This window comes from Ursus americanus, chromosome 9, assembly GCF_024610735.1.
Source record: "Ursus americanus isolate L20-20 chromosome 9, mUrsAme1.1.p, whole genome shotgun sequence".
NCBI lineage: Eukaryota > Metazoa > Chordata > Mammalia > Carnivora > Ursidae > Ursus > Ursus americanus.
In genome coordinates this window covers 3,754,113-3,780,439 of record NC_142135.1, presented here as the reverse complement: position 1 = coordinate 3,780,439, position 26,327 = coordinate 3,754,113, and the positions used below count along the sequence as shown (strand labels likewise).

Below are 26,327 nucleotides of genomic sequence, written 5' to 3'. Positions count from 1 at the left end.
GGGGGAGGGCCTGGGTAAGGGGCCCCCAGAACAGAAGAGCTTCTTCCTGAAGTCAGGGAGCTCTGCCTGCCTCGGGACACGCCCACAAAGCCTGGCCTCACTCCTGGTCCGCTCTTACTTCCAACTCTGCTCCTGCGAGGCGTGGCCCACAGCTGACTCTGTGCCAGGGTCTGGTGGAGCCACCTTTTTGCCCTCTGGGGACAGGGTTTGGGTGGCGCTGCCCCTCTCCCAGAAGTCTGAGCCTTGCCTGTCTGTCTGTGGAATTCCTCCGAGGGGCTTTCTACAGATACTGATAGAGGCCCCACAATCAAGGACAAGGCTTCCCGGATACAACTTTCTGTATCTGAAAACTGAACTGAAGAGTGAAGTCCTGCCCGGGAGCCTCAGGGTTCTGAGAGGGGGGCCTGGAAGCAGGTGCCCGTTTCCTTGGATGGACACCACTGGGCTTCGCCCCGACTTCACACCTGCCTCCAACCTGAAGCCACCTCAGAATCTTTCACGGAACCTGAATCACAACCAGGCTTCCCCTGAGAGAGAGACAAGACTGCCTTTCCCCTGGTGTCTCGGAGGGAGGGTTATCCCAGCGCCTCGCAGGTGAGGAGGTGGGGACACTCACCGCTGGCACTCGCCGGCGTGCAGGATGAGCTCCTCGTTGCCGCGGGCGCTGACGGTCAGCTCGTGCTCCGTGGAGTTGAAGACGTCCAGGAGCAGGTGGCACTGCCGGGTACTGCACAGAGGACAAGAGAAAGTTGAGGATCTTCTGGAAGCCAAACCAGAGCAACTTAAGACTTTTTCTCCTCCCAAACTGCTTGAGGACGTCGGAGGTGCAATTTATCAAAATGTCACATGCCCCAGACATACAGGATCACAGACGCTCACTCTGAACTCACCGAACTCTGCAAAATGGGTTTGGGCATCAATCCTCCCCAGTCCCGGGGACACATGCATACAGCCCAGGGTGCCCTTGACAAAGCAAGTGGCCCTGGGAAGGTCACCAGAGTTCTCCAAGCCTCGCGTATGTGAGGACTAGAACACCTGACCCGGAAGTAAGACCACCAGTGGGAAAGCACGTGGCACACGGTGCCGATCGACAACCGCTGTATCCGTGCCATGACCCCAGATGCGGATGTCTGCTGCCTTCTGCAGGTATGGGGCAAGGTGCTGGGCACTGGAACATGGAGAACCATATCCCAGGTACCTGTGTGCGCACTTGTTATGAGCCTTGCACAGACTACTCCCTCCTTCTCTTCCGAGCCGCGAAGATACTGCAGATTCACTCATTCCCACCCTCCACACACCTCCACCCCTTCGATTTGTCTGGTCCAGAAAGGAAACACTAACATACTCAAGTTCCCAGTGCCCCCTGACACAGGACAGGTCCCTGAAACAAAGTTCTAGCCACTAAGGATAGGCTTCTGGAGGCTTTCTATCGCACGTAAGACCTGCCCCCGAGAGAAGAAGGTGTCACCCCTCAGACTCCCTATTTCCCCCGTCCACCCTGCGCCGAGATGAACAGGACACCGAGCAGCTCAGCACCCATTTGGAGGCACGGAGGCAGCGGATCCAAGTGGGGCCAGGAGGAGTCTGGACACAGTGACATCTTCAATAGCTGAAGTGGCCCCTCAGAGCCTCTGGCCCTCCGGACTTACCGGCTACATGTGCCGGACAAAATCCACCCACACGCTCATCATCTGCACCAGCCCCATTTGTTAGACTCCCATTACGGTGGAAAGCTTGCCTACGACTCAGCCAGGGTCTCAAATACCACGTATCCCGGCGGGCACATGGCCAGGAATCCGGAAGCGTGTGCTGATCTGGACGGGACAGCCGTACCCACGACCGGAGCAGACAGAGAAATCAGCAACGGACGCAGAAGACATTCTGGAGTGGGGGGAGTACTTTCTCACAGGGAAAGAAAGACTCAGGAAAGGATCTGTGCTCTGGGTCTCCTTCAGCTTCCTGTGTCTTCAGAACATGACCCTCCCAAGGGCATCACAATTCTCAAATTTACTTCTCAAGGCTTCGCTGGTAGCAAAGGAAGGGTGGAACGCAAACAGCCCCGGCAGCTGGCTCTTAATTCCATCTCGACGCCCTCGAGGCTGCCCTTTCCGGACCCGTGTATGGGTAAGGACAGTGAGGCGCCCTCGAGGCTGCCCTTCCAGGACCCGTGTATGGGTAAGGACAGCGAGGCGCCCTCGAGGCTGCCCTTCCAGGACCCGTGCACGGGTAAGGACAGTGAGGCGCCCTCGAGGCTGCCCTCCCCAGACCCGTGCACGGGTAAGGACAGGGAGGCGCCCTCGAGGCTGCCCTCCCCGGACCCGTGCACGGGTAAGGACAGGGAGGCGCCCTCGAGGCTGCCCTTCCCGGACCCGTGTATGGGTAAGGACAGCGAGGCGCCCTCGAGGCTGCCCTCCCCGGACCCGTGTATGGGTAAGGACAGTGAGGCGCCCTCGAGGCTGCCCTCCCCAGACCCGTGTACGGGTAAGGACAGCGAGGCGCCCTCGAGGCTGCCCTTCCCGGACCCGTGCACGGGTAAGGACAGCGAGGCGCCCTCGAGGCTGCCCTCCCTGGACCCGTGTATGGGTAAGGACAGTGAGGCGCCCTCGAGGCTGCCCTTCCAGGACCCGTGCACGGGTAAGGACAGTGAGGCGCCCTCGAGGCTGCCCTCCCTGGACCCGTGTATGGGTAAGGACAGTGAGGCGCCCTCGAGGCTGCCCTTCCAGGACCCGTGCACGGGTAAGGACAGTGAGGCGCCCTCGAGGCTGCCCTCCCTGGACCCGTGTATGGGTAAGGACAGTGAGGCGCCCTCGAGGCTGCCCTTCCAGGACCCGTGCACGGGTAAGGACAGTGAGGTGCCCTCGAGGCTGCCCTTCCCGGACCCGTGTATGGGTAAGGACAGTGAGGCGCCCTCGAGGCTGCCCTTCCTGGACCCGTGCACGGGTAAGGACAGTGAGGCGCCCTCGAGGCTGCCCTCCCTGGACCCGTGTATGGGTAAGGACAGTGAGGCGCCCTCGAGGCTGCCCTTCCCGGACCCGTGTATGGGTAAGGACAGTGAGGCGCCCTCGAGGCTGCCCTTCCAGGACCCGTGCACGGGTAAGGACAGTGAGGCGCCCTCGAGGCTGCCCTTCCCGGACCCGTGTATGGGTAAGGACAGTGAGGCGCCCTCGAGGCTGCCCTTCCAGGACCCGTGTATGGGTAAGGACAGTGAGGCGCCCTCGAGGCTGCCCTTCCCGGACCCGTGCACAGGTAAGGACAGCGAGGCGCCCTCGAGGCTGCCCTTCCAGGACCCGTGTATGGGTAAGGACAGCGAGGCGCCCTCGAGGCTGCCCTTCCAGGACCCGTGTATGGGTAAGGACAGTGAGGCGCCCTCGAGGCTGCCCTCCCCGGACCCGTGTATGGGTAAGGACAGTGAGGCGCCCTCGAGGCTGCCCTTTCCGGACCCGTGCACGGGTAAGGACAGCGAGGCGCCCTCGAGGCTGCCCTTCCAGGACCCGTGCACGGGTAAGGACAGCGAGGCGCCCTCGAGGCTGCCCTCCCTGGACCCGTGTACGGGTAACGACAGTGAGGCGCCCTCAAGGCTGCCCTCCCTGGACCCGTGTACGGGTAACGACAGTGAGGCGCCCTCAAGGCTGCCCTCCCTGGACCCATGTACGGGTAACGACAGTGAGGCGCCCTCGAGGCTGCCCTCACTGGACCCGTGCACGGGTAAGGACAGCGAGGCTCAGCACATGGCCACAACACCAGTAAGGCGACCAACACCACAGACTTAGAACTCGAAACCCTGTGCTCTTCGCGAAGATGGAAGCAAATGTTCCAAACCTCGTTGTCTGTTCTTCCCAGGGAAGGGAACTGAGGTGGAGAAGCGTGCAGCGCCCTGGCCAGGGACCAGGGCACACGCACACACTCGCATGCACGCATGCCCATCGGCACCCTCAGAGGCCACAGGGCGTCTGTGAAACACCGACTGTTCAAAAGGTGTGCGCTAAGCCACGCCCAGGGGCGGAAGGTGGGCAGCTCTCGTGTCCGCGTGCGTTGCTGTGAGGTGCGGCAACACGCGTCTTCAGAACAGCAGGCTCACACTGGTTGATTCCAGGTTCTTCGGGTGGGAGTGTTTGCCCCAGAGATTCAGCACTTGGAAAATAGTCATTAGCTCTGACAGCTCTGTACAAGAGGCCTCTTCACTCGGCTCACAGAAAAATGAGCTTTCCAGAATGAAGATCTATTCTGCCTTTGTCATAACTTCATGAAATCTTTAATCACAGCAAAATCTTTCATCAGGAATGGGAATTCGTAAAAAATTTATCAGACGAGGAAAATTGAAGTGATTTTTTTTTAAAGCAGGGAAGAAAAGACTCAAATATATGTTGTTTTCATTCATAGAATGTAGCAGCTAGAAACCTGCACAGGAATGAACAATAGAATGCCACATTTTGTGTCATCTATTTCTCCTGAGCGTGGGGGCCTCCTAATCCAGTGTTCCTGTTTCTCCTAATTTTTGGCATCACGATGTACTGGCAGATCGCTGCTTTCTATCTATCACTCATAAATTAATTCCCTTTCCTAAACACCAAAAGGAGCATTTTGTACCCAACCATAATGTCCTTTACTCTGTGTATCTTTCTGGATCGCTTTGGATGATTTTCTTAAGTTTCATCCTCCATTTGAGCATACAGTTACTTTTAATTCTAGCTTGCTTTGTTTTGTTCTTATTCTTTTCTGGTTCCATCCTTCTGAAGTATAGGGAAACCCAGGAAAGCTTCCTGGAAGAACTAGAATGAAGTAAGTCTTAGAAGGACATCCATCTACCTGGGAAGGGGACAATGCTGTCCGGGCAAAGAGAGCAGTGCGTGTGAACCCACCTCAATTGAGTGCGTGTGCACTGCTTCCTCTGTTGAAAATTAGGAACTGTATTACTTCCTCTAACAAACACAACATCTACTGAGTAACTGCTGTGTGGCAGGTACTGTTCCAGGCTCTGGGAATATGGAAGGGAACAACAGAAATGGATCATCATTTCACAGAAATCACACTCTTGTGATGAGAGAGGGCTGGGAAAGAGGAGGTGAGTTTACAAAACAAAACATTTAGTCATTTTGTAAAATGAGGAAAAATACATTCAAAAGGTTGCTGAATAGCAAGTAAAAACACAACCATGCAACCAATAAACATTCATATATATCAACTGAAAACAGTTACAAAATAATTTTTTAAGAAAGTATATCACAGAGGCGCCTGGGTGGCACAGCGGTTAAGCGTCTGCCTTCGGCTCAGGGCGTGATCCCGGCGTGATGGGATCGAGCCTCACATCAGGCTCCTCCGCTATGAGCCTGCTTCTTCCTCTCCCACTCCCCCTGCTTGTGTTCCCTCTCTCGCTGGCTGTCTCTGTCTCTGTCGGATAAATAAATAAAATCTTTAAAAAAAAAAAAAAAAGAAAGTATATCACAATAGCAATGCATTTAGGGATAAATCTTTTTAAAAGTGTCTGCAGAATGTTTATGGAGAATAGTTTTAAAGTTTTATAGAATGGTATTAAAGATGATGAATAAACACAGAAATGTATTATGCTCAAGGATGGGAAGACAATATTTTTATATAAGTCACCTCTTTTGAATTGTCTATAAATTGAATGAAACTCAATACAAAATCCCAACAGCATTTCAGTTTGGAACAAAGTTGACACACTGATTCTAAAATTTATATGTAAGACCAAAGGGCCAAGAACATACAGAACAATGGTCAGGAAGATGTTTGGAAGGGACTTGGCCAACCAGGTATCAAGGGCTGTTATAAAACTGTAGTAATGAAGGCACTGCCGGGGGCAGTGATATATAAATACATCAATGGAAAAAACAGCCCAAAAACAGACCCATGAATATAAGGCAACTACATATATGACTGAGAAGCAGTACTGATTAATAAGAAGATTCAATAAAGAGTGCTGATACACATGATTAGGCAGACACACAGAAAAATGATATCCCTACCTCATGCCATAAACAAAAATAAATCTCAAATACATTGAATAACTAAATGCTAAAAAAAATAAATTTCAAATAGAGCATACAACTAAATGTCTAAATCCTTTAGAATAAAATATAGGTAAATCTAAATCCAAACATATCAAGAGTTATATTAAATATAAATGGCCTAAACATTATAATTAATAGAGATTGTCAGAATAGACTCAGAAAATAAGATTGAACCTTATGTTATCTAGAATAAATCCACTTTAAGTATAATGATATAGATAGGCTAAAAGTACAAGTATGGAAAAAATATGCCAGACAAACTAATTGAAAAAAAAAAAAAACCTGGAGTATTATATTAGTAACAGACACTTTAGGGTATACTTCAGAACAGAGAAAATAAGCAGAGATAAAGAGGAAAGTCATATAATGATAAAAGCATTAATTCACCAAGAATACATAATAATTCTTAACATAAATCCACCTAGCTACAGAAGCTTCAAAAATACATGAAGAAAAAACTGAGGGAACTGAAAGGAGAAATGCCCAAAATCACAGAGTTGAAGACGGCACTCCTTTCTTAGCAATTTGACGTAGCAAGTAGACATAAAATCAGCATGGATATAGAAGAAACAACCCCATCAACCACCTCGATCTGACGGACACTGAGAGAACACTCCATCCAACAGCAACAGAACACACATTCAGCAACATTCACCAGGAGATAGACCATATTCTAGCCCATGAAAAAAATTCCTGATGACAACTACGTTCACAAAAGCATTATGCAAAGGTATTTATAGCAGCTCTATTCATAATCACAAAAAGCTAGGAATAATCCAAAATGTCCTTCAACTGGTGAGAGAATTCACGTACACCTGTACACCTGTACACCTATACAGTGGAAATCTCAGGAAAAAAAATCAAACTATTCGTATATTCAACAACATGGGATAGATCCCCAAATCAATATGGTCAGTGAAAAACCTCACTTTCAAAAGTTTACATATAGCATAATTCCATTTATTTAACATTCTGGAAAAGGCAAGACCGCAATGGAAAACAGATTAGTGGTCAACTGTTGAGGGGTGGGTCAGGGTAATATTATAAGGGGTAGCATGAGAACAAACTTTTGGGGGGAGGGGTGATAGCACTGTTTTTTATCCTGATGTGGTGAATACATGATTCTACAAATGACTTAGAACTCATAAAACCATGCATCAGAAAGTCGATTTTAGGGGCGCCTGGGTGGCGCAGTCGTTAAGCGTCTGCCTTCGGCCCAGGGCGTGATCCCAGCGTTCTGGAATCAAGCCCCACATCAGGCTCCTCTGCTAGGAGCCTGCTTCTTCCTCTCCCACTTCCCCTACTTGTGTTCCATCTCTCGCTGGCTGTCTCTCTCTGTCAAATAAATAAAATCTTAAAAAAAAAAAAAAAGAAAAAAAAAGAAAGTCGATTTTACTGTATGTCAATTAAAAGTTTTTTTAATTGATGCAATTAAAAAATTAACATCATGATGAGTCTGAGGAGCCTTAGAGCATAAAACCTGTTGTGAATACCAGTTCTGTAGCTTGATGGCTATAACATCTTAAGCACGTCATTTAAATTCTCTGATCCTCAGTTTCCCCAAGGGGGAAAAGAATGCCCTTATCATAAAATTATTAGGAGGCTCTAATGGAAAAATAGGTGAAAGTGCCTTGTTAAACTACAAGGAGGAAAAAAGCTCAAGCAAAATATTACATAGACACGAGAGGTGCTTATTATTAGCTTGGTGGCTGTCAGTGGAGCAGCCAAGGGAAAGCACACAACCCTGCCAACAAAGCAATCCCAGCTAATTATTCAATACGGACTCGGCTAAAAGTGAGCATGAGAAATTCCCACGCCAAGGTCTGAGTCTATCTAAAAACCGTGGTGCTTCAACCACAACGTAGGTGGGGCTCTTTCTCTCCTTGACCCCCCCAGAATCTGGTCAATATCTCTGGGGCCGCCAGAGTACATTAATGTTCTGAACATTAATGTTCAGTCATCCCAAGTAGTACAGTCAAGTGAGCAGACACAAAACCAAAACATGCAGGGATGGCCACATATCCTGCTGGCCAAATTCGTGTGGTCTTTCATCAAAATTCTCTAAGCCTTCTTATATTTCTCAATCTGTCCTTTCCAGGAAAAAAAAAAAAAGCAGTACCCAGTTTGAGGATGGCAAGAAGTATCTCTGCTTCTAACTTTTCAGTTAGTAAGCTCTTAAATACTGTTTTAAAAACTTCCCTTTAAGAGAAGCAATTTGGGATGGCCGTCCATACAAGGACACAGAAAAACAAATGTCAGCAAGACTGTGCAGAAACCGGAACCCTCAAATACAAATGCAAAATGGTGCAGCCACTTCGCATAACAGTCTGGCAGGTCCTTACATGATTAAATATAGAGTTACCATAGGATCCAATAATTCCACTCCTAGGTATACCCAGGAGAAATACAAACAACGTCCACAAAAAAACTTGTACATAAATATTCAAAACAGTGTTACTCATAATGGCCCCAAAATGGAATCAACCCAAATGTCCATCAACTAATGAATGGATCAACAAAAAGGAGTTTATCCACCTAATGGAATATTATTCAACCCTAAAAACGAATGGTATGATGATACTTCACTGTGGGTGAACCTTAAAAACATTATGCTAAGAGAAGAAGACAGTCACATACTGTATAATTCCACGTACATAAAATATTTAGACCAGACAAATCTGCGGAGACAGAGAAGAGATTTGCAGTTGCCTGGGATGGAGGATGGGAGCCACTGGTAATGGGTACAGGGCTTCTTTTGGGAGGATGGAAAGTTCTAAATTTAGCTGTGGTGATGACTGAACAGCTCTGAATCTACTAAAAACACTAAATTACAGTTTAAGTGGGGGGGACTGTATGGTATGTAAATGATGTTTCAATAAAGATGCTTAAACAGAAAGCAACCATTTGAGACGCTGAGCATCCAGTACGCAGCATGCCCACGAGCCACTGGTGCTCAGAGAATCATGCTGTTTCACCTTCTAACAGACCAGCACTGCACCACAGTGGCTGTGAAGACCCCGCCACTCAGCGTCCGTTCCATCACCCAACCTGTACTCATAAGAGCCCAGGGGTAAGAGACAGGAGCCAGGAAGACAGAGCCTCAGGTGACTGTCACCAGGTATGTGCACTGGGCACGTCAAGACACCTGTGCTTCACAAAGAAAATGCATAATGATGAGCACGTCCAATGTAGCTTTTCATTTTCTGGGAATAACGACAAGCCGAATTCAAGCAGGATTGCTTACAGAAAAGTACTTGCAAATAACTACCTGAAATCACCTCATGCGTCACCACTTGAGATTCACTTTAAGATGATTAAACAAACCAGTAAAACTGTAAAAATGCAAAATGCAAGAATTCTAAACATAAGGTTGCAAAGAAACTTTGGCCAACTGTTGCTTTTATAGAATCTACCTTTATACATATGTTCAATCCCTAAATCAAACATGACATAGGCACTTTTTTTAAAAGGTTTTATTTATTTATTTATTTGAGAGAGAGACAGCATGAGCAGGGGGAGGAAAAGGGGGAGAAGCAGACTCCTCGCAGAGCAGGGGGCCTGACGCCGAGCTCCATCCCAGGACCCCAAGATCATGACCTGAGTTGAAGGCAGACACTTCACTGACTGAGCCACCCAGGCGTCCCAGGGCATAGGCACTTTTAATTGAAGTTTATAAATGAGACTTTTAAAATATATTAGTGTATGTTATTTGTTAAAAAGAAAAACTGCCTTTAGTAAGTATACTGTTATAAAATGAACATCAACATGCAACATGTAATGATATAACCACCTATGATAAAATACGGATCACTTAAAACTACTGATTTTAATAATAGTTTAATACTACATATCAGTAAGAAATAAAAGTCCCCTCAAGATACACCTGTGAGCAGAAACAGAAAACTGGGAGGTGGTCCCTGGGAGGTGGCGCACCCGGAACCAGAGAGTGCGGACTACGGAGTCAGCGTCAGTTAGACGGAGCGTCCATCTGCTCAGGCCCACGACGGGCTCAGTCCCACCTCCCGGCTTCTACAGGTCTGTAGTATGCTAGCAGTGGGAAGGGCGATGACAGGTGTGCTCATCCTTGCAGAGGATGCAAGCCAACATCTGTTGGCGGGGTGGAGGGTGACGCTCCCTGCAAGCTGACCTGCTAACTCCTGAATGGCCATGGCACCTGGGGGCAAGGGAGCTGGGTATGGCCAGCAACACCAGCCAGACAGGTTCTCCAAGAAGCAAGGCAGCCCTTCTCTTGTTCCCTGGGGCACTCCTCACAGCCCAGCCTTGGGACCACCAACAAGGGGGCAAAGAGGCAGGGGTGGGCTGCCCTGTCACATGGCCCGCCCACGCAGGTTCACTAGCTGGACCGCCCCTCTGAGTCCCCCACCCTGGGCTTGACCATCCTCCTGGAGGATTTGAGATGGGAAGCAACCACTGAGAGCAGTGTCTGAACAATACGATACAAGCTCCCCAGAGGGAGCAGGGCTGCCCCTGCTACAGATGTAGTGGGGTTCTCCGCACCACAGATACCAGAGCGAAGCCCAGGACGCACACTCTCCAGGAGTTCCTCATTTGGGGACCAGTCCACTCATGGCCTACATCTCCTTGACATTAAATACCTTGCTATAGCCTGTACGTTGGAAACAACTTGGAAAGCTCATTAAATACTATAAAGGGGACTTAATTTGGCACTTAAAGTAATTCTTTTCAATATTTATTTTCTACATTTCCCAACTGCAGACCTATTTTATATCCTACTGGGGAAGGCAGGATGTGGGCTGCACAGGATCACCCTGCACATTTTTTGCAACTTCCTGTGAATCTATAACTACTTCAAAATAAATTGAAAAAAAAAAATGACATGGGTCTGAATCAGACTAACAGAATTCCAAACATCATTTCACCTTCTGTCATCTCAGAAGAGGAGGAAGAAAGAGTCTTTTGCCCCCAAGAGTAACTGGTTACACGTGCGAAAGATGCAGCTGCTCTCTGGGGCTTGCTAGGTGGGGAGTGGGGGGCGAGCCAGGTTAAGACACACCCCGCACCCCCATCCACAGCGGCTGCAGTCCACCCCAGCACCCCACTACGCCTCTGGGCGTGCCCCCCTCTGCCCATCACTCCCCATCACAGGGAACATCGGGAACTGTCCTGCCCCCTCGTCCCCCAGAGAACTCCTCAGAGTTCTCACCACACACTGTTCACATCCCCACTGTGACAGTTATTTAACAATTCCGCTGAGTCCTGACTGCTTACTTTATTGGCTGTGCTACCGAGACAGCCGTGAGTCTGGAAGTGCTCACCTTCAAGGAGCTGGCGGTAAGGTGGGGAACAGGCAGACAGACAGACCGCTCAGATATGCTGAGGGGAAGGACATCCTAAGGAAGTCCGCAGGGCCCGCGGCAGCCAGGCTGTTACATGTTCACATGACCGACTCACCCCTTCACCCCTAGAATCTGGCACAGACTTGGAACACGCACGTGCACGCATAAGCAAGAAAAATGCCGACCACCCTTGTCAAGGATCTACTTTCTCTCGGGCACTACATTAGTACCTCACATACATTTTTAAAACCTTACCACAACTCTGCAAGAGCAATGTTCTCTCTGTTTCAAGGTAAAGAAACAGAAGTGATTTGCTCAAGACCACAGTGCAAATAAGCAGTAGAATCAAAATTTGAGATCAGATACAGGTCACACTTCCTTCTGAATCCTGGTGCTTGTTAACATTCTCAACTCTTGTTAAGCTTAAAACCAACTTAATAAATAAATGTAGCAACTTGAAAAAGACCTACCATGATAAAACCCAACATGAAGATTGCCTTTATTATGGGTCTGTGAGCACATGTTCCCCACAGAGTTGAGCTGTCTTACCCCATGGGGGGAAATGGAATTTTTCTAAATGGCCAGGGCTAAGTGCTGTGATGTGTCAAGTGGTATGATTTCTATTAATAATGTAATAATGATTACGCCCTACGCCCTGCTCAGAGGAGAGTATTTTTCACAGAGCTCAGACTAGCAATGCACGAGATTGGATCATTTATTTTAACAGGCTGGAAAGAAATTGCTCCTCAGGCGAGAGGAAGGCTGGGCACTGAGACAGGGGTGGCATAGCCCGATTCATTTCAATCTGGTCCCTGACAACACACCAGCCAGCTTTGTGAATCTCAAAGTAATTAGTCTCCTAAATAAAAGTCAGCTGAGACCTATGTACACCCCTGAGGGAGAAGAGGGGGGAGAAGAGCCGTGAACTTCCACCCCCCATCTACACTGTGCCTTGGTGTCAAGAACGCACCTGCCTCCTCTGTGGCATAACAAGCTGCTACCATCAGCCGGTGAGACGAGCAGGGCCACGCCAAGCGCTCCGGTCAGGGGCAGGAGGGCAGACCTGGGAGAGCCAGCTGCCTCCAAAGACATGGCGGGGGTAAGGGGCTGAATGAAGAACTGAGCGCTCCCAGTTCAGAGGACAGCTGGCAGAAAGCATGGACTTTGGTGCCAAGGAGACCCTAATGCACACCTTATCTCCTTCACTCTAGGACGTGCGGCTCAGTCTACGGCCACGTCTGCAGACAGCAATGCCCACTTCAAAGGGTTCTCTGGAGTTTAATGGAACACTGAGCCCAACAGGCCCAGGACACTCCCTAGAAAACAGGAGGCCCTGAATAAAGAGGACTTCCCTTCCCCCATTCTCTCCCAAAACACTAACACTTGTTTCTCAGAGTACACAGTCTCTCATGCTTCTGGGAAACAAACTGAGGGCTTCAGAGGGGAGGGGGGTGGGGGAATGGGATAGACCGGTGATGGGTAGTAAGGAGGGCACGTATTGCATGGTGCACTGGGTGTTATACGCAACTAATGAATCATCGAACTTTACATCAGAAACCAGGGATGTACTGTATGGTGACTAACGTAATATAATAAAAAAACATTAAAATAAAAAAAATTAAAAAAAAAAACCACTAACATTTGAAAATCCCCAGTGAGAAAAACTGCATACATTATCAATAGTCAAGAGAGGAGCAGATGCACAAACCAGCCCAAGGAGCAAAACGACTTAACATCCATTTGTATTTTGGTTTTAGAGCAGAGTAGGCTCTGTCACGCCAGTAACAGTTATCTTCTGATGTCTATGTGGCTTCTTTTTGCACCACGATCAGCTTGAATGCCCACACAGGCTCCACGTACAGTGGGTCACACAGCTGTCCATGCTGCAGACGCCGTGAAGCCATGAGACACGGGTGCCAGTCTGTAACCAGCAAGCTGTGAGGACTCGGCTGAATCACACACGCTCTCTGGACCTCATTTATAATGCAAATGTGTTGAAATAAGTCATCTCTGGGGATGCTTGACTCTAAAATGACATGCTGCTAACAGAAAAATCTTCATCTGTGAGCAAGATGAAAAATGAATTCACAATACATTGTGTCACATCAAATTCAATAAAGTGCAAAAACTGCCCAAATTAAATGCGTGATAATTCTGCTATATTCCAGCCCATGCAATTTATATGGGTCTCTGAGGAAAATAGAGCTTAAATAAATTTTTTTAAGTCATGCCTTTTACATAAGAGACACCTGAATAAATGTAGTCTTGGTACATCTACAGATCTTCCTCCAGTTACGACAGGTTACAGCCCGATAAACCCATCCTAGGTCGAAAATATCACACGTTGAAGCACATTCACAGCTGAGCCTGGCCTATCTTAAATGTGTTCAGAACAGTTACATTAGTCTATAGTTGGGCAAAAACATCTAACAATGCCTATTTTATAATACCTCATGCAATTTATTGAATACTGTGCTGAAAGTGACAGACAGAAGGGCTGTGTGTGCGCAACGGCCCTTAGTCCTCCAGCTGCTGACCCTCGTAATTGCTGGCTAATTGGCCACGGCTCCCCACCACTGCCCAGCATAATGAGGAAGTATCCGCATATCACTAGCTCAGGCAAACATCCAAATTCCAAGTTCCAAGAACAGTTTCTACCGAGTTCTAATCACTTTCACACCATTTTAAGGTTGAAAAATCGTTAAGTTAAGCCATCGTTAAGTCAAGGACTTTTCATGCTCGTTCAATCATTCCTTAAATTTCATATGTCCCTACCACGGGCCACAGGTGCCAAGCCTTGAGGATTAACAACCAGGCTCTGGACTGCACAGGGCTCAAATTTAGGCCAAGGAAATGGAAGCAACAGTTAGCAACACTCCTCCACTCTTCCCAGGGAATGGGTGGTAAAACCCTACTCATTCTTCAAGAGTTAGGACACTGTTTCATTTCCTATGCCGTCTTCCCAGACTTCTCCAGTAAAAAAAAAAAAATCAGGTGTTCTCTCCAATTATATACATACTTTTACATGTGAGCAACAAAATCTTAAAAGTCAAGGTATAATTTACATGTAATGAAATAGCACATACCTGAAGTACTAGTTTGACGAGCTTGACATTTGCTACAATCCTGTAACCCTCAGCTCAAAAGACACTCTTCCTTCTGTGGTGCCCACCTGTTTGGGTTTGCCCAGCACTGAGGGCTTTCCCAGGGCAAGGGCATTTCGGAGCTAAAATCTGGGAAGTCCCAGGCACACTGGGAAAGTCAGCAACCTGATCCCTGCAAGTTAATTCCTGCCCTGCCCCACCTCAACCTGCAGCCCCCGCAGCTCAGACTTCTTTCATCCTGTTCTACCAGAAATTGGTATAAAGAAGTCGTAAGTGACTAGCGTCACGATTTTGAGCTTATTCCGTGTTGCTGCACATCCCAGTAGTTCATTATATTTGAGTAAAATCCTTCCGCACGGATAGACTGCAGACTATTTATCCATTCCCCTGCTGATGGACATTTGGAGTTGTTTCCAGTTTGGGGTTATTATGAAAATTTTTGCAGGAATCTTTTCATGAATACAACTGTTTATCTCTCTTGAGTAAACACCTGCGAGGTCATTGGGTAGGAGGATGTCACACTCGGCGAGTAACGGCCTGACGATGCGTGAAGTTTGGCCATGTTACACCCGTAATTTATGAAGGCTCCTGCTGTTTCACATTCTTACCAGCATTTGATATTGTCAGTCTTAAGTTTGGCAGTGCTAGAGGGTAGACGGTGGCATCTAATTGTGGTTTTAATTTGCACTTCCCTAATGATGAATGATGCTGAGTACTTTCGGGTGAGGTGCGTACTTCCAGCCATTTGTACACTTTCCTTTGTGGATATCTGTTCAAACCTTCTGCCCATTTTTTGATGATCCCTTAGTGTTTAAAGACTTCACCATATAAGTCAGATACGAGACTTCTGCTGCACACATAGGCAACACACATTTTCTCCAGCATGCAGCCTGCCTTTTGATGAGGTGAAGTTTTTAATTTTGATAAAATCCATTTTATCAACTTTCTGTTTTATGGTTAGTAGTTTCTGATCCCATCTGAGAAATCTTTGCACCAAAGTTTCAAAGATACTTTGTTACTTTTTCTTTGAAAAAGTTTATAAAGCTTTTTCATGTAGGTCGAGAAGCCATCTCAAATGAATTTTTGTGTGTGATGTGGTCTATGGGTGAAAGCTATTTTTCCCCCTGTATGTACCCAGTTCTTCCAGCACCATTTATTGAAAAACATTTTCATTCCACATGAAGTTCTTTTCATACCTTCTTAAAAGTCAATTGATCAGGGGTACAAGGGTGGAACAGTCGGTTAAGCATCTGATTCTTGCTTTTGTCTCAGGTCATGAGATCGAGGCCCACAATGGGCTTCGAGTACAGCATGGAGTCTGCTTAAGTTTCTCTCTCTTCCTCTGCCCCTCCTCCCTGTACTCTCTCTTTCTCTCTCTCTCAAATAAATAAATCTTTAAACAAAATCAACCAATCATATATGAGAAAGTCTATTTCTGGAATTTCTTTATGATCCATCAATCCTTTTGTCTATCTTTATAACAATAGCACTCTCTTAATTACTGTAATTTTATATTAAGTCTTAAAATCATACCCTATACCCTCCAACTTTTGTTTGTCAAGACACCTGCCTAGCCCATTGGCAACAGCGTGTTTCATTTTGAAATAATTTCTAAAACAACTTGCCAATTGCACTCAAAAAAAAAAAATTCTGCTCGGATTTTTATTGGAATTGCACTGAATTTATAACCCAATTTGAGAAAGCTGGTACCTTAGCAATAACTGATTCCTCAATCAACAAGCATTGTATACCTCTCCAATTTTTTAAGTGCTAATTTCCCTGACCTGTGCTTTGTCATTTTCAAGGTAGAGAGCATATGTAAAAAGATTTACCCATAAGTGTTCTATGTTTTTTATTATAATATAAATATTTTCAAATTTTCATTTTTCAAATTAATTGCTAGTATATAAAACTACAATTAATTTCTGAATATAGTATGGTATCCTACAATCTTACTAACTCAACTTATTAGTTCTTTTTTTTATTATTTTGACTTAGTCTAGTAATCTTTTTGGCATGAGAGATCTCATGGTAGATATTTATGTACATGATCACATGTATCATGCAAACCCATGAATAATAACTATACTTCATTTCCAATCTTTATTGCTTTAATTCTTTTTCTCATCTCTTTGCTCTGATTAGGTAGAATGGGCAGAAAAGTAATGAATATACTCACAAGAGCAAACATACTCACCTTAACTGATCCTGAGCTTAGAGAAAAAGTGCTCAGCCTTTCACAATTAAGTACAATGTTAACTATATAACTTTAGGGGTTTGTAGATGCCCTAGACCAGGTTGCAGAAGTTCTCCAAGCTTTGTTTACAGTTTCCAGCATAAGTGTTGAATTTTGTCAAATGATTTTTTTCCCCATCAACTGACACCTTATTTTTGTCCTTAGAATATTCTGTTAGTATGTATAGTAACTTTATGCACTAATTTTCTTTTTTTTTTTTAAGATTTTATTTATTTATTTGACAGAGATAGAGACAGCCAGCGAGAGAGGGAACACAAGCAGGGGGAGTGGGAGAGGAAGAAGCAGGCTCCTAGCGGAGGAGCCTGATGTGGGACTTGATCCCATAACGCCGGGATCACGCCCTGAGCCGAAGGCAGACGCTCAACCGCTGTGCCACCCAGGCACCCCTATGCACTAATTTTCAATGGTAAAACATCCTTGTGTTGCTGGATGAAACCCGAATTGTTCGTATTGTGTTCTCTCTTTTATATTGCTGGAGCTGATTTATTAATATTTCGTTCTGAATTTTTTCAATTATGCATATGAAGACACCGGTCACAACACCTACTTTCTCACAATGTCTCTCCCTGGATTTGGCATCAGGGTGAAGGCAGAGTCATAAAATGAGAACTGGAAGTATTCCCTCCCTTGTCTACTTCTGGAAGAATTTTTGTAGAAGTGGTAGTCTTTCTTTCTTAAAAGCTTGATGTATTTCATAGTGAAGCCATCTGGGCCTCAAGTTAGCTTTAATTAACAATTTAAACTCTGATATATGATTATCTCAGGGACTCTATTTCTTCTCGTGTCAATTTTAGTAATTTTTGTCTTTCAACACATTTTTCCTTTAAAATGTATTGGAATATGATTTATCATAAAATACTTATTATCCTTTTTATGTGTACAGGATCTGTAATGATTCATTCACAGCATTAGTAATTTGTGTTTTCTCCTTTTAATTCTGATTGTCCTGGCTATGGTTTAATAATTTTATTAATCTTTCCAAAGAATCAACTTTTGGTTGCATTGACTTTACACATGATTTTTTTCATTTTCTATTTCAATGATAACTACTTTTTACTGTTTTTTGAACCATTCAACTTTTCTAACATAAGCATTTAGCATCCTATAAATATCAGCCGGAATCATTTACTAGAACTGTGCATGTTTCTTATATTTTTTTAATGTTTTTTTATTATATTATGTTAGTCACCATACAGTACATCCCTGGTTTTTGATGTAAAGTTCGATGATTCATTAGTTGCGTATAACACCCAGTGCACCATGCAATACGTGCCCTCCTTACTACCCATCACCAGCCTATCCCATTCCCCCACTCCCTCCCCTCTGAAGCCCTCAGTTTGTTTCTCAGAGTCCATAGTCTCTCATGCTTCATTCCCCCTTCTGATTACCCCCCTTTCTTTATCCCTTTCTTCCCCTATCTTATATTTGTACTAATTTCCTGTCTTCTTGTTCTATCAAATACGAGATACAAGTGTCAAAATATTCAACTATAATTGTGGCATTTTCCATTTCTCCCTGAGATGTCATTTTTATTTTGAGCTATGCTTTTAAGTACATTTGTATTTAGGCTTCCTACATACTCGTGATGTCTTGACCCTTCTATCAATATAAATTATTCTACCTCTTTTTCTCCTCAAAGTCTACCTATTTGATATTAATTTTCCCACACCAACTTTCTTATGATTACTGTTTGTATGGCATATCTTTCCCCCCATCTTTGTGCTTTTCAACCTTACATAATTGTGAGTTTCTGATAGAAAAAATGTAGTTGACTCTAGTTGGTTTTTCTTTTTTTTTAATATAGTCTGACAACTCCCACTTTTAAATATAGTCTTTAGTCCATTTACATTTAATGTAATTCTTGGTACATTGGATTTAAGTCTATCATGTTGCTGTTTCCTATTTGACTGTATGTTCCTAGTTCTTTTCTCCTTTCTTTTTTTATTTTAATGTTTTTTATTATGTTAGTCACCATACAGTACATCCCTGGTTTCTGATGTAAAGTTTGATGATTCATTAGTTGTGTATAACACCCAGTGCACCATGCAATACGTGCCCTCCTTACTACCCATCACCAGTCTATCCCATTCCCCAACCCCCCTCCCCTCTGAAGCCCTCAGTTTTTTTCTCATAGTCCATAGTCTCTCATGCTTTTCTCCTTTCTTGCCACCTCTTCCCCACTTTTCAGATTAAGTATTTTTTAGTAACCCATTTTCTCTCTTCTGGCTTATTACCCATACTTTAAGTGGTTGCTAAAGGGTTTACAATATGCATCTTTAACTTATGATATGGTTGAAGTTAGAATGTGGTAATACATAGCATATAAGAACTACAATTTCTCCTCTCCTCCATTTCCCTTCCTTTTCTCTGTGCTATTTTCTGTTGCGTATTTTACTTCTATATATGATATACACTACAAAATTAAGTGCTCTTATTTTTTCTTTAAATAGTCAATAGTCTTTTAAAGAAGTTAAGAAGCAAGGGGAAGAATCTCTGATATTTATTCACTTGCTATTTCTATTTCTGGGATTTGACATTCCTTAATATAGACCCATGTTTCCATTTGGTATTGCTTCTGCCTGATGAGCTTTTATCAGGCTGATGAAACACAAAGACTATGCTCTATCCACCTCTTACCCCACTGAGTGCTTTATATAGCATGTGAAACATTGGAAGTATTGATTTTAAGAATAAGTGAAACATTGAAGGTGCTGGTTTAAAGGTTTACAGTCCGGTAAGTATTTAGAAGTACAGAGACCCAAAGAAGGACCAACTCACTCTATCTAGTCATGTTCAGGAAAATTTTACAAAAATGGTGACATAGATCATCAATGGCCAACAAATATTTTCCAAAAGGTTAAGGAATGAAGTTTAAGAAGAGTTTTAGAAAAAGATGTATGCAATGGCATATTGCAGGAAACTGTGTTGACATACCCACTGCGAATCTCCAGTGAGAACTGGGGGGCAAATGGAGCTGGAGGGTCGAGAGAAAGGTCTGGGTCAAATTTTTAAGTACCATGAATATCACAGTAGGGACCTCGAACTTTATCTCCTAAGTACTGGGAAAATCATTAAGCCAGACAGTGACATGGGAACATTTGTATTTACAGGATGATGCAGGAGCAAAACTGGAAGTAGGGGGACCACAAAGGCAACTATTCCTAGAGTCCCAAGGAAAGGTAACTGAGATGTGCAGTGGAATGCACAGGGTGGTCAGGAGACATTTCCGAGGCTCAATCCACAGGATCTGGGGAGGATTAGGCTTAGCAGGGATAAAAGGGAAGATTAGAAGAAATCCGATCTCCATCCCAAGAGCAGGAAGAGGACCACACAGGCCAAGAGGAAAGAGAGCAGGGTCAACGGGCGGGGAATTTGGGAGCCAAGCAGCACTTGTGCTAACCACTGACTCTTCCAACCGTGTGTTTGCTCCATTCCACGTGGTGGCATTTTTCTCATCTTAAATTGTCATTCAGAGCAGCAGGGGCCATGACATGCAAGCCGGATATCAAGAGGGGGGAACAAACCCAACTCAGTGACAACCTGTGCTGCTTCCAAGAACTATTTCTATGGGCAGCGGCAGCAGGCAACACAGGGATGAGAGGGAAACACGGCAGATACATCATGGAGCAGCCCTAATGCACAGGAAGGGCCTGGAACACGGGAACAGCGAACAGCGTCTGGCAGCTGTCCTGGCCACGGCTCCCCGAGGGGCAAGTGCTTTGATGCTTTATACAACAAATTCAAAACAGAGGCAAGCCTTGGCAAGAAAGACTATTACTCCACGGACTGAAAAACTGACAGATGATAAAACGTGATGCTAAAATGCCCAAGCTAAGCCATTAATTCTTGTGAAACCATTCTCCGATGGCTGGGAAGAAAAAAAGTCTTTCTTATAAACTAAAACTACACTTATTATTTGGGGCTGTATCACTTTAAAGGGAGTTTTATATCAACATTAACATGGGCAGCAACACCCGTCTATTTTACCCCGTGGAGTACAGAACCCGTTTTTTTTTGGGGGGGGGCTGCATGTAATGCTCTTTCTGCAGGTCCAGGCCACAGGGGTGCTTGTCACCACTACCACCTTAACTCTACTAAGAACAGATACTACTATCCCACCGCATCCTGCGCCAGTAAGTAAGGCACCACTGGATGTGAAGATATGCAAGTACTCAGTGCTCATCAGCACCTGTTTTCCACAGGCTGCTGACCACTGGGGCAGGGATCTGAGCAGCAGAGTGTCTCCAGTTGGCAGGAGCACCATTCACCACTTTCAGACCCCACCACTCCCAGCTCATCCTAAGTCAAAGTTTAAGACGGGAAATTGTCATTCTCCCACCTTAGAGAATACCTCTAGGACCCCTGGCCACCTCGGGTTTGAAGTAGACACACTGTTTGTTTTCCTTCCCCCTCAAGGAAGAATAGGCCTAGAGAAATAACTAGGAGAGAAAACTTCTGTGCAAGAAGGGCTCCCTGGGCAGAAACAGGCCAGTGCTCCAGATGGCTGGGAGCTCCATGAGAACAGGTGCCAAGATGTTGGACAGCCTGGCTATGCACACAGAGTCTTACTTGGATGCCAGCAGTGACACAGAAAACACGCAGGACTCCTCCAGGAGTGCCCAGGGCATGGGGCTAGCTGCTGAACCCCTTACCAACAGGCGAGCTGAACCAGATTGAAGCCAGGCCCAGGCTCAGGGCAATGCGTGGGAAACGCATCCTGTACAACGATGACCACCAACAAGCATGAGGCAATGTTAACGTCGTTACACCATCTGAGAAGGTGTAAAGCCCATCCACTCACAACTAACTGAAACAAGCATTTCTGTAGAATGCCTGTTTTTCTGATACAGAACCGAAGTGCCAGGGAGGCTAAGCAACTTGGCACAATGGTTTGGATTTGACTAGAGGTGGGACCAAGATGAACACCGAGGTCAGAATTCCAAACGCAGTGCTGTCAGACTCTAGAAAAAGGCCATGACAGAACAGAGATCCATTTACCTGGTCGCCGGCAGAGTGCTGACTCGGGTGAAGAATACCGACGGCTCAGCTTCCACGTGCAGCCCCAGGGAGAGGTTCCTGTAATATCCTTCAACGTGGCCCGGACCTCCAGAGTATTTGAAATTCAGGATAGCTTCCAGGGTCTAAAATGATGTAAAAATGATAAGTTAACAATCCTGAAGTTGACCAGCGTTCTTCCAGAACGCAGGCTTCACTTAGGTAAGGCTGAAGATAACCCCGACTGGGCAACTCCAGTACCCGGCGCCCACACCGTCCGTCCCATGATGGCCTGCGTCTGTGCTAACAATTCCCAGCCCAGATACGCAAATGGAAAAAGGGTCCAAATTATTCTGTGGTTCACAGAGCATTTTAGACAGAAAAACACATTTCTGTCAGCATCACTTACACATACAGATGAGGGGGTGGGGAGAGGTGGCGCTCCTCCCAGAGAGGTAGAGTGTGGCTCCCAGGCCAACAGTCGGGAAAGCTGATGAGCTACAAACTCCTGGCACTTCCTTGAACCCATCAAGAGATGAGGTCACAGCGCAACCATGGAGCCAGAAGACCAAGGAGGTACAAGACCCTTCTAGAAGGTAAGGGTAGGAACACCTTGTCAGCAAGCGTACAGCCAGCCACCATACAGGCCAGCAGGAAGGAATGAGCTCAAGGTTAATGAATTGCTAAAGGCTGAATAAGGGCTCCGATAATAGAGAAGACCCCCTGGGAACCCAGACAAGAAGGCAGTTCCCACCTACCCCAGGCTCTTCACCATGGACCTTCCTGGGTATTACATACGAAGGACTGGCCAGGGTGCAGGAGAGCAGAGGGAGCCTTCCTCAGTAGCGCAGGCACAGAGGAAGGGGGTCAGCAGCCACTGAAGGAAGGGTAAGAAACCAACACCCCAGCCCCAACCCCATACTTCCCTCTCATCCCTATCCAGACCCTACTTTCTCCTCTGAAGCAAAAGCCTAAGCTTCTGGAGGAGGGGCAGCCAATGCCAAGGGCATAGCGGCAGGGATAAATACCCATTCTAGGACATTCTAGCAGGGGGGAGGGCAGAAGCTAGTCCCAGCCAGAACCCCATACCAGCACTATTAGAGGTCTCCCACCACTGAGCGGGGCTGGAAACCCACTCATCCACAGTGCCCACCAGATATGAGGCAGAGATGGGCTGCCACGTTGGGGAGGAGCAGGGGTGCCAAGGGAGCCCAACACAGAAGACCCGGGTGCACAGTGTGGGACAAGGACAGCAGAGAAGCCCCATCTGCTCCTGCCACCAGCAGCATTGGGGAAGGAACAAAGGTGTGGAAAGACCCCACTATGGTGCTGGCATGCAGGGAGGGCTGAGGATGGAGGGTGACCATTCTGGGAAAAACGCCTGGTACCTCAGCAGTCCCTACTTTCTTCTCTTCCCTCTTCCCCCCGCTACCCTGTACAATACTAGAGGAATGTGGGAGCCTATGGTGCACCCAAGTAACTATAGCAACAAGAAACCTCAAACCCAGCTCAACTCCTCACTAGAGTGACTCAACCTTCCACAGTGAAGTCCTAACACAGGCATCAGCAAACTATGGCCTGTGAGCCCAATGTGGCCTGTAGCCTGGTTTTATATGCCCCGAGAGCAGTTTTTAGTTTTAAAAGGTTGTAAAACAACAACAATGAAAAACAAAGAACATATTAGAGTGACCACTTGTGGCCAGCAAAACTGAAATATTTACCATATGGTTCTTTCTGTAAAGAGCTTGCTGATAAACTGTAAGAAGAAAACAGAAGTAGATCTTCGTGACCCTGGATTAGGGTGCGGAGTCACAGACAGGACGTGGAAAGCACCAGCAACGAGAGACAAAAGGCCAGTGTCAAGGAAATCCAAGGAAGGCAGACCTTCCAGAAGACAGGCCAGAACACACACTGCTGCAGCCACACCATGGATAGAGGGGTGTGAGAGAGCATCCACGTGTGGCCATCAGCCGGACGACGCTCATGGAAGTCAGAGCTCACAGAGCCCAGAGGAACAGGGGTGGCACAGGCAATGGCCAACAGGGCTTCAAAGCCATGTGCTCCAGGTGGGGCCTAAGTACCCTGTCACCTGGTAAGAGCAAAGTGAAGCCGCGCTTCCAAAAGGACAGGAGGAGCTAGCGGCCTTCCTCTCCACGTTCAAGAGCCTATTTCCATAAACCTTCCTGGCAAGAGAGTGTTCGGCATTCGGTCCGCGTGTTCATTGACCTATTTCTTCCCTCCAGCAGACAGGCAGCCACAGCTACAGACCTTTTAAAAATGAATAACACACCTCTACGTGCATGTCGTCAGAGACGGGCACCCCAAGGAGGACAATGACTTTCCCAAGAGACTCCAGAACCGTGGGGAGCAGCACGGCACAGCAGGCGGGGAACAGGTGTGGAGGCCAGGCTCAGTGTGGCCCTCTGGCTCCCCGAGATCCGTGCCACGCCTTCCCGCCACTCTCAGCCCGCTTCTCACTGTGACATGGGGACAATGACAAATCCCCAGCTCAGTCGATTCCAGTGCAGATTCGATGAGAAAATGTAGCAGCAGAACAAGTAGACCCTCATTAAAAAGAATTCCTTTCTCCCTCTGCAACCTCGCCATCTGCTACCCTGAGGCGACATGAATTAAAATGGGAAGAAATGGGAAGTGGATTTCAGTGCTATTTCTCCCCCCCTGCATTTTTTATCATGGTAAGAGATATATCATAAAATGTGCCATTTCAACCATTTTTAAGTGTATGGTTGTGTGGCATTACGTACATCTGCACAGTCGTGCAACCATCACCACCCTCGGTCCATATGCAGAACTTTTTAATTTCCCAAACTGAAACTCTCTCCCCATTAAACACTAACCATCCCCCCTGCCCTCCCCCAGCCCTGGATACCACCCGTGCTCTTTCTGTCTCCATGAATTAGAGGCCTCTCAGAACCTCCTGTAAAAGGAGTCCTAGCTTTTGTCCTTTGGGGACTGGTTTTACTCAGCTTCACGTCTTCAAAGGTCATAACAGGTGTCAGAACGTCCGTTTTAAAACTGGATAACACTGCAGTGCACGCACAGGCCACATTTTGTTTATCTATCTGTTGAGGGACACTTGGGTTTCTTCGATCTCTCAGCTGCTGTGATGATGCTGCCATGAACATGGGGAGAGAGACAGCGGTCCTGAGATGGTGCTTTCAATCCTCTGGGTATTCATTCATTTATATACATTTAATTGATTTAGGGATCACCGTGCCATTTTCCACAGTTGCTGGATCATCTTATGTTCCCACCGACAGTGCCTACGGGTTCTAATTTCTCCACATCCTTGTCAACATCTGTTATTTTCAGTTTCGTAGGTTTGTTTGTTTTTTATAATAGCCCTCCGAACGGGTGTGAACTGGTATCTCTTTTTGGTTTTGATTTGCATTTTCCTAAGGACTAGCAATACTGAGCATCTTTTCATCTGCTTACTGGCCGGTTTATTATTGTCTTTGAGAAATGTCTGTTCAAGGCTTTCGGTGTCATTTTAAAAGTTCACTTCCCACCTCTCCTCAAGGTGTCTTTCACACCTATAGGCTTACAGGTTCCCTTCAACTTCTGTACCACCAGGAACGCCTTCCTGATTCTCTCCACCTACAAAAATGTGGTATAAAGCCATGCCTTATCCAAGAGGACAGCTACACTTCATCACTTTAAAAAGGCTCAAGAAAATACAGAGTATTTTTTAATACCCAAAGATCATATTTTAGACTCACTCAAATTCCAAATCCTTTTCCCATAGTATAAAGCACGGTACTATCACCTCAAAAGGATTGCTGGTTTCCTTTGAAAGTTTCTTACACTTTTTGAAAAATCCCTCATCGTCAGCAAATGACAAGACCCCCACATACACACATCCCAATAAGCCTTTTTTATTTTTTTTATATTTATGTATTTACTTGAGAGTGAGAGAGAGAGAGAGAGACAGCACAAGCAGGGGAACAGGCAGAGGGAGAGGGAGAAGCAGGCTCCTCGATGAGCAGGGAACCCAACTCTGGGCTCAATCCCAGGACCCCAGGATCATGACCTGAGCCGAAGGCAGTTACTTCACCGACTGAGCCCCCCAGGTGCCCCCAATAAGCCTTCCTGTAACAACTTCCTGAATACAACTGACCTTTATTTGTTTGGTCTATTTTTCATTCATCCTTTCAAGCACTTCTGGGTACTTTCTGAGTGCCAGGCTCTATGCTTAAAACAAGATGAGTAAGGTGTGGTGCTGGGGCTCAGAAAGCTCGGTAAACACGGAGGGAATGAATACCTGAATTAAGTAACTTATCGATGGAGCCAACCCAACAACAAGCATACACATGGCGGTTTTCTCAAACTGCAGGCACGGCGGTCAGGGAAACAAACATTCTGAATAATGGCCTTGAAATGCCCAAACCCGTGAAGTCACACCAATGTAGCACAGACTTTGTTTTTGTAAGGAAAACTTAAAAGTCACCTCCAGGGAGTGATGTAGTAGAAACCACCTAGGAAGGCAGCAAAAAATTCATAGGGATACATAACAATCAGTACTATATAACGAAGAAGAAACAGTCCGTGTTTCCGTTTTTTGGAATTGGCTATGTCTTTTGCTCTGTAAAGAACCAAGGAAAAG

General features: G+C 46.0%; 1 protein-coding gene across 10 annotated transcripts in view; it reads right to left on the bottom strand.

Annotated features, from left to right (window-relative positions):
* Window positions 1-26,327, bottom strand: part of TRAPPC9 (trafficking protein particle complex subunit 9) — a 596,424-nt gene that overhangs the window by 190,633 nt on the left and 379,464 nt on the right. For all 10 annotated transcript variants that reach the window (XM_087864581.1, XM_087864582.1, XM_087864586.1 and 7 more), the window contains 2 exons: window positions 21,707-21,849; window positions 617-727 (listed from right to left, as the gene is read on the bottom strand). In XM_087864581.1, the coding sequence (XP_087720707.1) occupies window positions 617-727; window positions 21,707-21,849 (254 nt within the window). The remainder of the gene's footprint in view (window positions 1-616; window positions 728-21,706; window positions 21,850-26,327) is intronic.